The 12,840-nt window shown below is 47.9% G+C and overlaps 1 protein-coding gene across 1 annotated transcript in view; it reads right to left on the reverse strand.

The window, feature by feature from the left end:
- Positions 1-12,840, reverse strand: part of RFX4 (regulatory factor X4) — a 133,706-nt gene that overhangs the window by 62,807 nt on the left and 58,059 nt on the right. Inside the window, exon 5 of the mRNA XM_090272568.1 lies at positions 3,805-3,866. Coding sequence (XP_090128694.1) covers positions 3,805-3,866 — 62 coding nt within the window. The remainder of the gene's footprint in view (positions 1-3,804; positions 3,867-12,840) is intronic.

The raw sequence follows: 12,840 nt of genomic DNA on the forward strand, positions 1-12,840 counted from the left end.
TCTGTTGACACTAAATAGAAAATAAAGACCAGACTTTTTATTAACTTAAATGGGCTTACTGATAGCGATATTTTCAATTAAGACTAGTGGATAGAGGCTACATTTTGTTCAGATTTTAGATTTTAGCTACAACCTATTGAGCGCTTGATCTGTGCTAGGCACTTTGCAAAGTACTTTACACACCATCAATCTGTAAAAGAATACTGTGAAATGGGGATTATTACAGTCTTTTTTTCAGATGAGAAAATGGAGGCAAGAAAGCTTAATTAGCTCAAGGTTCTACAGCTCTTTCAGGGAAGACCACACAGGTCAGCTCCACCGCAAAGTCTCTCTGCTGCACTCATACCACTGCAGGGCCGTATCATAAACTTCGACGTTTGTCAGAGCCATTCATGGAGCATAACGAAAGCACAGACGCCTAGGCCCCTTCCTAGACCTCCTAGACCGACTGATTCAGAACATGGGACTGGGGCCCAAGGGTCAGCACTGAAACAGGCATCCCAGGTCATTCAGGTGCACACCAGTTTGAGATCAACTATCCTACTGGGTTAAGCACCTGTGTTATATTCCCAGTCCAATGATCCCCGGTGGCTGGAGGGACTCTCTTATTTGCTTCTGTCAATGGGATACCCATCACAGCAGCCCACAAGGCGCTAAGTGCTGTATGCACATTGCCTTACTTAACCTCACAAGAGCCATGAGGCTGGGACTCATTATGATCCCCATTTTACAGACTAGGGAACCATGGCCCACAAAGTTTAAACAACACACCCGAGATCACCTAGTGAGTTAGTGGTAGAAGCAGGATTTAAACCTCCAAAGTGCTTTTAACCACTAAGCCAGTGATTCTTACTATTAATATAGTTTGAGAATCCCTTACAGAACATATTAAAATATGGACTCCCAGGCCCCATCCCCAAAGATTCTGATTTAGTAGGCCTAGAAGGGATTTTTACAATCACACAGCAATATCGATGTAAGGAGCTCGCGGACCTCGCATTCAGAAACACAGCAATATATTAACTATTCTTCTCTACTCATAGAAGTATGGCTGGTGGTGGTCACACCACGGTACACGTGAGAAAGCATTTTGAGGTACAGGAGACGCTTCACGGAGAGGGGAGAGACCAGCACACAGAACCTTCCCTTCTCCCGCCCCCACTTCCCCCTGGTACCATTCTGATATATTTCTGCTTAGTGGGCATCTCGTCTCTAGCTGAACGCCTCCCGGGATGAAGTACCCAGGCGCTCCCAAGGCCGCCCAGTCCATTTTAGGTCAGTATGGTTCTCCGAGAGTTCTCTCTGTGTGGAGCCGATCTGTCCTCTGCGCCTTCTACTTCCCAACTGTCGTAACGGCCTTTGCAGCTCAAGCCAGTGCCGCGGGGCGGGGTGGGGGGGGGGGGGCAGAGGGGCGGGGGGCGGGGCCAGGGTCCGTGGCGCCAGAAGGGCCCTTCACGTGGGGAGACAGTTACAAGCCTCCCTCGTGTTACAAAGTTCCCCTTCATCAATTCTTAAGATCAAAATCGCAATAACAACTCAGATCAGACCATTTCGTGATTTTTCAGAGTGTATAATGCTAAAATCCACAACTACAGGAAGCTATTGCTCTGATCACTTCTTAATTTCTCTGTTTCAGCTTTGAGGGACAGGTCAACACGCTCACCGCTGGCCATCCCTCCCCCTTGCCCTCAACCCCATCCCCATTTATTCTGTCCAAACATATTTGCTTTCTTTCTTTCTTTTTTTTTACTATAAGGCTGAGAGGCAGGTTGGAGACTAGAGCTCCTTAGTACCTTTCAAATGGTTGAAGGTGTGATCAACCTTGGGGAATCCTCATGGAGAAGAAACAATGAAACTGATTACATGGAATTTTTTAAAGAAGTACCGCCCAATTTGCCAACCTTGAGGTTGGAGAAACACAAAAACAAAAACCCAGGCTCTCACATGTAGACAGAGGGAAGCTTTCTCCAAGCTTCTGTGGGATGGGGAACCTTTCCATTCTGTCTTTACTATTCCTACTCTTGGAAACGGGCAACAATGTATTGGAGCCAATGACCCTATAGACCATGAGCAGGAGAAAAAGAATTTGCTTCCATGCGTTCAGCATTCTTCCATCCATCCGCTTATCCATTTGTTCAACCAACGCTGTGAACTGCCCTTTGGGTGCTCACCGCTGCGCTCAAACCTCATTTTAAAACAGATACTGGAATTTCTCATTGGAAACAAGATTTGTCCTTCAGAGTAGTCACCTTGAAAAGATTATGAGAAACTTAGTCCAAAATGTCCCTGGCTAAAAAAATTTCTAGGTGAATCTTTGGACATTGCTCCCAGAGCTTCAAGGCCAGCAAATAAACTACTCTTGGTATTTTCAGAACTTTACCAAAGAAGGTTTTTCCCAGTTTGATCGTCCACTTTCTTTAACTTGGCTCCAAAGTGAAGCCCCTACTGGGTGGGGGGATGGGAACGTGCTGCCCAGGAATGGCAAGAGCAGGGGCAGTGAAGGGACAGGACTGGACATGCTGCTTTTGAATAACCCTTGGTCAAAAGTCTTATAACTTTATGGGTTTTGTTTTTTTTTTTTTTTAAGTTTCAGTTTTTTTTTTATCAGTGAGTATGTGCTGCCCTGCTACTTAATATGGTCACAGTGTTTAGAAAGGTTCCCGAATAAGGCATCCTCTAGCGGACTCACCTTGTGCATTAGCACAATAAAGGTTCTGAGAAGTCCTGCATCAAGGAACCCGTTTAAACCTCAGTGCTTACCAAACGTACTTGGCCACCAGGCCTTTCTCATGGACCGCCTATTAAAGTCCAAAACCCTTTGAGGCAAGTCTTATAAATACAGATTTTAGTGAAAGCTGAGCAGTAGAGACTCGCACCTAGCAGGCAGGTGTTCACACACCTCCTCACTCCTCAGCTCATCTCCTCTGAAAGCCTGTCCGGGGCCACGAGCCTGTTGTTATTCTCTAGGACAGCAGTTCTCAACCTGTGGGTCGCGACCGCTTTGGGGGTTGAAAGACCCTTTCACCGGGGTTGCCTAAGACCACCGGAAAACACATATGTAATTACATATTGTTTTTGTGATTAATCGCTATGCGTTAATTATGTTCAATTTTTAACAATGAAAATAGATCCTGCATATCAGATACTTACATTACGATTCATAATAGTAGCAAAATTACAGTTATGAAGTAGCCACGAAACTAATTTTATGGTTGGGGGTCACCACAACATGAGGAACTGTATTAAAGGGTCGCGGCATTAGGAAGGTTGAGAACCACTGCTCTAGGACAACCCTCTTTGCCACAATGGAATTGCCTTTTTCTGTCCGTCTCCCCTACAGAACATATGCTCCACGAAGGCAGTGACTTGTTTGCTCCTGTGTTCCCAGCACTTAGCACCATATACTTGACACACAGGAAAGGTGAAGCAAATAGTGGTCAGCTGGACCTTCCCACCCCATGTCCCTCTCAGGGGTCATTGGGACAGGTTGCTCTCTGGCTGGCTGGATGCTGGGAGAGCAGAGAATTCACTCAGGGAAACAAGCCAAGAAGCTCCTTCAAATAATGCTCAAGACAGTTTTACAAAGACGCCTACAGGCAGGGGGGCAAAAGTCAGATTCCTTCAAGCAGCTGGGCCTGCTGGCCCTGGGCAGCATCTCTCCGTGGTCCTGGGATAGAGGGCCCGGCTGTCTGAAGCTCCTCTGTGCTCCGGCCGACACAGGCTGCCGTCCAGGCCCGCAGACAGAGCTCAGGAAGAAAGGCCTGGGGCTGGGGCCTCCGTGGGAGGAAGGGCTTTGGTGCTTACTTGGACTGTCCTCGGGTCCCGAGTCTTCTGGTGGTTAACTGAGGAAACTGCTGCCTTATGATCTGCAAACCAACACAAGAGGCAGTTACCCGGCGGGAAGAGTTGGGAGCACAGTGCCTGAGTCTCACAAACAGCAATCTGAAGACGGGAGGAAGACACCCCCTTGGTTGCAGTGACTGATAAGGAGCCTGTCGGGACCCCCGAGAAGACGACCAGTGTCCGGGAGGGGGGAGGGCAGCACTTGAGTGACTGTGGGGCTCCAGACCCTGAGGGAGTCTCACTTGGCCACTCTGAGCTTCATGCCTCTGACTGACTCTGTAGGAAGAGTACCGGTGGGCCCAGAACTTGTCACTCCTCTGCTTAAAGCCCTCCAGTGGCTTCTATTGCACCTGGAACTACAACCCACGCAGCCTCGGGAACCTGGTCCCCGCTCTGGCCCTCCTCTCCTCCCCTGCTCACCCCTCCTGGCTAGGCCGAGCCTCACTGCCTTTTTTCCTATTCCCAGAACGCAACCTGGCTTGCTCCCCATTGGGGGCCTTTGCACTGTGCACCCCACCCCCACCCCATTCCCCCTGCCTGCATTGCAATCTCACCCGGATCCTTAACTAGCCAGGCTCCTTCTCTTGCCCTGGGCGAGGTCCCTCTGCCCAGAGCCCATCCCTGACCAGCCAGTGCAGAGTCCCTCACCCTTGCACCCCGGCTTTAAATCTTCTTCGCACTTAGCACTCTCTGGAGTGCGCCTGTTCACTTACCCTCTGAGTGCTTATTTTGGTCGCCCTCCCACCCCCCATGAGACCAGAAGCTCCCTGAGAGCAGGGTCCTGGTACACAGGAAGAGCTCCATCCTTCTTTGCTGAATGAAAGAATGACTCCCAGCCCAGCCCTCCAGGGTGTGCTTTACTCTGCTGCAGACGGGAGCAAGGTAGCTGCTGTTGCCCAGGACAACCAGGTAGATTCTCCGGAAACCTGGGAGGAGGGGCTGTCTGCCCAGGGGAGAACACAAGCAAGGGGCCTTGCTTCCAGGCTGGTGGCAGTGCGGAGGCAGGACGCTGGGTGCGGTCCTGTGCAGAGGCTCTGCAGCTGGGCCACCGGATCGGATCCGGGCTCAGCCTTTTGTCAGCAGGACGCCCCCTCGGCAAGTTATTTAACACTCAGATGACTCAGTTTCCTCATTTATAAAACGGGAATAATAATAATCCTTACTTTAGAGAATTTTTATGAAAATCTAAAAAGAGTAAATACATGTAAATAATTTTCCACAGTGCCTGGCATTTAGTAAGGCCTCCGTCACGGGTGAAAAAAATCTGCATTCTTCCCAAGAATGGTTAGAGAATCTAATGAGAGGACAGCAGATACCGCTTTTGAAGGTAAAAAGGGACTCCGAAAATGTTATCCCACCGTGCTATACTGAACAAAATGATGTGATAATTCTCTGAATTCTCTAGTGGCGTCACTCTTGTAGGGAACATATCCCTGCTTCCTTTAACCCCAACTCCCGTGTTTGTCCATGTATGCAGGGTACTGACCATGGGGGCTGGCCCAGGGTCAGTGGCAGGGCTCTCCGGCACCCGTCCCGTCACGCCATCCAACACCGCACTGGGGCCTGGTGGCCCCGTCACCCGGGGCCGCTAACTCTAACCTCTGACCACTCAGGCCCTCCAGACTTCCATCGCAAGGCTGGTTTCAGAGCCAAGACCTGCAGCAGCCGTTCACAGAGGTGCCCTCATGCACAGATACAGGTGTGCTGGTCGAGATGGAGGGGAAATAGTGGGAGGGGAAATACGGGGCCGAGGGATTCTTCTCGTTGGTTAGAAAGTGGGTTAGGATTTGGGTTCTGAGTTTTCTACCTACCCGAGCAAAGAAGATAATAGCATGAAGTTACAAGCATTGCCATTCTATAAGATAAACACCTACTAGTTGCTGAGGAAAAGCAGAGATTTTCCTGTATTTCAGTCTGGGAAATTTCTCCTATGCACATGGGCACAACAATAAGGCACCATGTTGAATGCTCTGATACTGGCTGGCAGTTTGAAATGATAACACTGAGTGCCGTCAAGGGTGTGGCAGGACTGAACTGTTCCTATGTGGCTGATAACATGGTTTATGAGTACAACCCTTTCCCAAAGCACTTTTACAATGAAAATATTCACACTTTTTAATCTATTAATTCCAAGAAAATAATCTAAAATAAGAAGAAAAAAACTATGCGCAGGACTACTAATGAGAATGAAAAATTGGAAACATAATATATGTCCAGTGATAGGTAACTGGCTAAATAAATGATTAGTTATATACTCAATAAACTATTATATAGGCATTAAAAATTATGGTAACAAAAGCTATGTCACAACAAAGAAAATGCTTATGATGATCTTAAATGAAATAGCAGAACTTGAAGTACATTTACACTGTGGTTATAACTTATGTTTGGACAAATACAGGATTGGAAAAGAAATATGGAAAAATAAAAATAGGTGTTTGTTAGGGTAGAATTAAAAAGGTTTCTGTGTGACATTTGTGTAAGGAATCAACTTTTTTTGCAAATAGAAAGGATTTTCTTACTAGAAATATTCCTAATTGACAAAAGAAGTTCAAGCTAATTTTGAAAGAAGCACCAAAAATATACCGTAATGTTATACTAATTGGTTTTCTATTCTTTTTCTTTTTTAAAAATAAATTATTCCTGCCCTGGCTGGTGCGGCTTGATGGACTGAGTGCCAGCCTGCTAACCACAAGGTTGCCGGTTCGATTCCCAGTCGGGGCACATGCTTGGTTGGGGTGTGCAAGAGGCGATCTACTGAGGTATCTATCACACATCAATGTTACTTTCCCTCTCTTTCGCCCTCCCTTCCTCTCTCTGATGGAGAGGGAATATTCAAAAATATAACTAAATAACTAAATAAATAATAATAATTCCCTAGACCCTACTAACAATATGTAGATAATTTTTAAAGCGGCATTTGGGATTGCTAAGCTTTCAAATTACTTGATTGGAGAGAATGGGCAAAGTCTTGAAATCTTTCTAAGTGCTGATCCGAATGGTGTCCCACGTAATGTCCACAAAGCAAATGACAGTACCTGGCCCTCGGCTCAGGTACCAGGGGCCACAGACTCTGGTCTTGAGCGCACTAGACAGCCACTGGGGTTGACGACAGGCTTCTGGAGCTGACTGTTCTACCATTATGAAGCAATAAAATATACAACCAGTGCGTTTATAATTCTTGGTTGTATGATCTTGAGGCGTTACCAAGTCACAGAACAGGGTCTATGAATTCACTGATCAATTAAACTCTGACTCCCTCCGTAGCTGCTGGGTTTGACTTACTCCTTTTGAATTCTGTGTGAATCCGTACATGCAGTTTCACCACCTCTGTGACCAGCATCCCCTTCCACTGAGTCGCCCAAGACAGAAGCAGGAATGACTCCCGTCTCTTCTTGACACTGCAACACCCATGTCCTGTTGACTCTCCCCAAGACATCTGCTGAACCCAGACACTTCTCTCTCCCCTGCCACTGCCCCAGGCCCCCAGGATCTCTCAGCTGAACCACAGACACGTTCTCTTAATTGGTTGCCCTGCTGCGGTCTTGCTGCCCCACCAGCAGGATCTTTCTAAAACCCCAATCTGACCATTTCTTTGTTGAAAACAGTGGGTGCCTACTCACGACCTACAGTGGATAAAAATCCAGCCTCCTGGGCTGGTCCATGAGGCCCCTGTGACTGACCCCAGGTCACTTTCCCAGCCACCCCCCCCCCCAAAAAAAAACCACACACTCCCTAAGCTCCAGGCACATGCTTTTCCCTCTGCCTGATCAATTAAACTCTGACTCCCTCCGTAGCTGCTGGGTTTGACTTACTCCAGACCCACGCTGTACCCCACTCATCCCTGAGGAACCCCTCTCTTCCACTGAGTCTCTCCCACTTCCCCAGGGCCCTTCCCACAAAGCTTAGATGCCCCATCTCTATCTTCCCAGCCAGCTGGGACGCCCTGGTAAACAGCAGTTAAGCACACAGGCTTTGGGGTCAAGTCCTGGCTCAGGCACTGCGCCAAAGACTTGACATGTATTATCTCAGGTAATCATTATGAGCTAGTTTCCACTGCTATCCCCTGTGTACAGTAAGCTGAGGCTTAGAGAGGCTAAGTAACCCCCCTAAGGTCACACAGCTCACAAATGCAGACCTCAGATCGGAAGGTACCCAGTCTGACTCTATCACAATATTATTGCCTCTGGATGAATGCAAGTGCCCCAAAGCCCCCCATCCCTTCTTTTAATGACAACCTTTATTTCTTTCATGTTAGAGTCCTGCATTTATACATGTTAGGTGTGTTTGAGGAATGAAATCATGTCTCGTTCCCAGCTACTCTTCAGGGAAGATTTCTGTTCGATTCCCCTCACTTTTACCCTCTTGGAAATGTTCTGGTGACCTCCGCTGTGAACGGGATGTGAGAATCCTGTCCCCAAATATGTGAGGGAAAGAGGGAAATGCTGAGAGGACTGTGACATCAGCAGGCAGCTTGGTGTTCCCTCTTAGATTAGATCTACCTGCATGTAGTAAAGTAGGAATCGGACAAGTCAACACTTCTCTGCTTAATAAAAATACTAAAAAAAGTCATGTGTCTGGATAACTGAGATCCCCGAGGGAATAATCTGGGTCGTTACCTGTCTATTCAGAGGCCTCCGACAACTCTTCACAGCCAGCGGACTCAGCTGAGGCTCCTTCGCCTGTGCTCAGATGTCACCGTGCAACCCCACTCTTGGCTCGCACCTTTTCTCTTAGGCTGTCCTAATATGAACCCCAGGCTCCGCTCCAATCAGACTATTTGGTGTTGATCAATTCTCTGAATGGTTCCTGGCTTCTGGAGCTTCTACCTGCCACTCTCTCTGCCTCCCACATACAACTTACCTCCACCTCCCTGACCACTCGTGCCCTCACACCCCACCCACCCAGCCAGGACCACCCCTCTGCGAATAGCCTTCCCACGTCTCTGACCAGGTAAGAGCTTCTCCAAACCACACTGGCACCTGCTACTTCCCATCTGTGACCAAGTGCCATCCTTCCTCTAGGTTGAAGGAATCCTGATTCTACCCACATTTTCCCATCTCCACCAGTCCCACGGTCATGCTCTCGGGCCTGGATGACTACAAGGGTCTCCTCACCGCCTCTGTGTCCAGTCAGGCCCCAATACACTCATGTCTCCATGAGGCTGCTGACAAAGCCCAACCCCCTACCTCCTGCCAGATCGGTCCTGCTTTCATTCCAGCTCCCCTCTGCCCCTCATCCTCTCCCTGTCACCATGCTCCGGCCGTATGGAACTTCTTCCAAGCTCATGATCACACTGCGTTCTCTATTTCCCTGGCCTTTCCCACAGGCTGTTTACATTTTCTAGAACCCTCTCTGCATGCCCTTTGTCTGCATAATGTCTACTCACCTTTCAAATCTTAGCTTGTCCTTTATTTCCTTCCCCCTGGACCACTTGTTTGGTTTAAGTGACCATGGTTACGTGGCCCATGCCACCCTCATATCTAATCAATAGTCTACTCAGCTCTACAAGGTCCTTGCCTAGGCCTATGAGACTACATGAACTGGATCTCAGCCTCGTTTTCTACTGCTCTTCCCCCATCTGAGAAGCTGCAGCCTCAGTAACCACATAGGATGCCTCATGCAACACAGCCCGGCTTCAGTCAACAGCAAGCATTCGCTGAGCTTTACCACAGGCCAGATGTTTTGCCAGGTACTGAGGGATAGAATACTGAGCAAAACAGAAGCAGCCTTTGTTTAGGAAGCTTCCATTCTAGTGGGAGAAGACCGAACATAAAACAAATTAAAAAATCAACATGTCTTATATCAGATAAGAGCTACAGAGAGGAACCAAAAAATGCAGGGTGACAGGAACAGGTAACTGTGGAGGTGGGGCTCTTATTTTATCTAGGGCGACAAGGACCCAGTGATCAAATGTGGCATTTGAGTGGTGACCTGAAGGAAATGAGGGAACAAAACCTGTGGATATCTGGGGGAAGAAAATTGCAGGCAGAGGAGACAGCCAGTGCAAAGGCCCTGGGTCAGGAGCTTGTTGAACCTGTCTCAGGAAGAGCAGGGAACCCCATGTGGCTGAAGCGGAGCAAGTGCTCAGGACGGAAGATGAGGTCAAGAGGCTGGGAGGAGTTGAGGATCATGGCTCGTGAAGGGCCCTGCGGGCCTTTGTAAGCACTTCTGGTTTTATACTGAATGAGATGGGGAGACTTTAGAGGGCTTTGAGCAGGGAGGTGGGGGACAAGATCCGACTTACCTTTCAAAGGATGGTTCTGGCTGCTGTGTGGAGAATTGACTGTGGGGGCAAGGGTGGAAGCAGGGAGGCCAGTCAGAGGCCACTGCGGTGGTCCAGGCAGGAGACACTGTGGCTCAGTACATTAATTCATTGATTCAATAAAGGAAAGACAATAAATGAATCGGTCCTCTTTTGTTGGACATTGAAATGCTTTCCAGTGTTGTGCTAATATAAATAATGCTATAAGCAATACCGTTTGCAGAATGATTTTTATTTTTATTGTTGATATTTTGATTAGGTCCCCCCCCCCATAATAGTTTCTCAAGTGTGGAGCTGCTTGATTAAAGGGGAGAAACAATTCAAGGTTCCTAAAACATACTGTCAAGTTGCTTTCCGTGATGGGTAGAAGGGCGTTATCACTGTTGAAAGTACGCAAAGTTGGAAAGTGCTCCCCACCCCCAAAGATCTTTTTCTCTTTCTTCTACTTGAACATCAGGTTTCTTTCTGTATAAAACGGGCACAGCAACACTGGCTCAGCTTACGGGCTTGCAGCAGGGCCGAGGGAGTTAGGGAGTGGACCCCCAGCTTGTCTCCTGGGCTTTACTAGCGGGAAGTAGGAGGAGGGTAAAGGAAGTCCACCTCAATGGGCTTTCACTAACTTGTCAATGGATGAGGGGGTGGGGGGTGGGGGATGCCCAGCTGCCCGGGAAGGGCTGGAGCAAGGGGTCCAAGCCTGTTAACACCTCTCACTGCCTCCCTTATTATGTCTCCCGCGAGTCCTCCTCCTTTTCTAGCCCATTCTCTTCACTGACAGACAGCATTCTATACTTCAGTCCTTTGATGGATTTTCAGAGGATCTTCATTCAAACCAGTGTTCAGGCTTTCTCAGTATATGGTGTGGTTAGAATATTTGTGTGGTTAGAATATTCGGTTCTGTTTGTGAAAATACTTCTGATCTGAACACATTTGATAGCCAAATCCTCCCCTCCTCCCAGCAAAAGAGAGAAAGGTAATTTCACATAAGGAACTCAGAGGAAAGGAATTCTGCGAAGAGCTGGGGGTGGGGGATGGGCGGAGGCTCTGCTGAAGCACATCACTTTCTGCCCAAGTGGAGGTCAAGACTTTTCCCACTCTGAGCAAAGAAAGGCTGGTGTGGACCGGCCTCCTCCTTCCAGCCCCAGCAAAACCCTGTGGGAAGGGGCTTTGCTTTTTTTTTTTTTTTTTCCCCTTTTTAACTGTTTCTTATGGGCTGCAAATTACAAATTATTCTCCTCTCCTTTCACCAAATAATCAGCTGGTCCAGGAATCTGAAAGCCCAGCACAATTTAGTTTGAGTCTCAAAATGCAGGGTCGGTTCAGCCCCGCTAAGACTGTTCAGCTTTTAATTTCTGGAGCAGGACTCAGCAAACAGTCCAACACTTTTGTGGAGCTGTGAGAGTTGAGCTTCGCTGTTTGATAAATGAGCAGACGGCAGGCAGCCCCGCTTTCTTTTTTTGTACCGGCTCAATGAAGCCTGCCTAAAGAACGCCACATGCTGTTCTAGCTAGTGATCTAACATTCCGCCACATCCCGCCTTCCAAAGTCCCTTTAATTACTCAGGAATCCCACCCTTCTCTCTTTCAGCTCGGCAGACGGGTGGGGGCTGGGGGTGGGGGGACTCCACGGGGCTGGGGTGGGAAGTGGGGAGTCCCAGGAGAGCTACTCTCTGGAGCTTTTGTAGGTGGTGGTGGTCCCGTTATTCATCTCCCTAGTCCATTCTTCTCTCTGTGTGACACGTTGCTCCACGTTGAAGGGAACTCCGCATGCGGGCTTTCCTGACACAGTTTTGTGGGTTCAGTTTTTAAAAACCATGAGTGAGTTTTAGCTAAAAAGTGCTGAAATGGCATACTCAAACCACTGCCCTCCTTTACCATATGAAAGGGAAAGAGTGAGAAGAACTGACACCCACTGAGCATCACTGGGCACCAGGCACTACCCAGGGGATTTACACTTGGTGATGAAATTTTATCCTCAGAACAGCACTGTGGGAAAGGATGATGGTCCCCATTGCACAGAGGAGAAGCTGAGGTCCCAGGTGATGGACAAGACTGCTCAGATTCACAGACTCCGGCAAGGGAGAGAAGCAGGATCTTGTGCCACTTTCTCTCCTGTTCTTCCCTTTCGCGGACACCCATGGGAGCTAGCAAGGTGTACACTAACTGTCCATGAAACCGTGGATGTCCTCCCTAGGTGTGGCCTCAGGAGATACCTGCAGAGCCACCTGGTCTCATTACAGACAGACTTTGTTTTACTTTGACCCCAAATTGTATGGTCTTGATCCAGCTTGATCTCTAAACTTAGTCGTCAGAACGGCTCTGAAAAAAGAAGGCTTTTTATTGCTTCCAAAACTTCACTCCATGCTCAGCAGGCAAAGATTTGCCACCAACAAGAACTGATCCAAAAGAGGTACCGAAGTAAGGGAGTAAGTACAGATCCTCCCATGTTTTGGAGGAAACAAACTCCCGTGTATATGAAAAGTCAGCTATGCTTAAAACAGTGTAAACGTAAGAGCTGTTAGTCTTACTTCAGAGGTCATTTGGGTGTGGGAAAAGAAGAATGGGCTTTTCAAAGAGCAAGAAATTAGAAATCCATACAATGACAAATTACTGTTTTACGACAATGTATTGTAGAAGTCTGGTGCCTTCTCTTAAAAACCACATAATTTTCTCAATGAGAGAGAGAGGATTAAAGAAAGAGGTCCATTAAAGGGATTCTAACTGTCACAACTCTAA

Source organism: Furipterus horrens, unplaced genomic scaffold (assembly GCF_987537825.1).
Source record: "Furipterus horrens unplaced genomic scaffold, mFurHor1.1.pri manual_scaffold_4, whole genome shotgun sequence".
NCBI classification, from domain to species: domain Eukaryota; kingdom Metazoa; phylum Chordata; class Mammalia; order Chiroptera; family Furipteridae; genus Furipterus; species Furipterus horrens.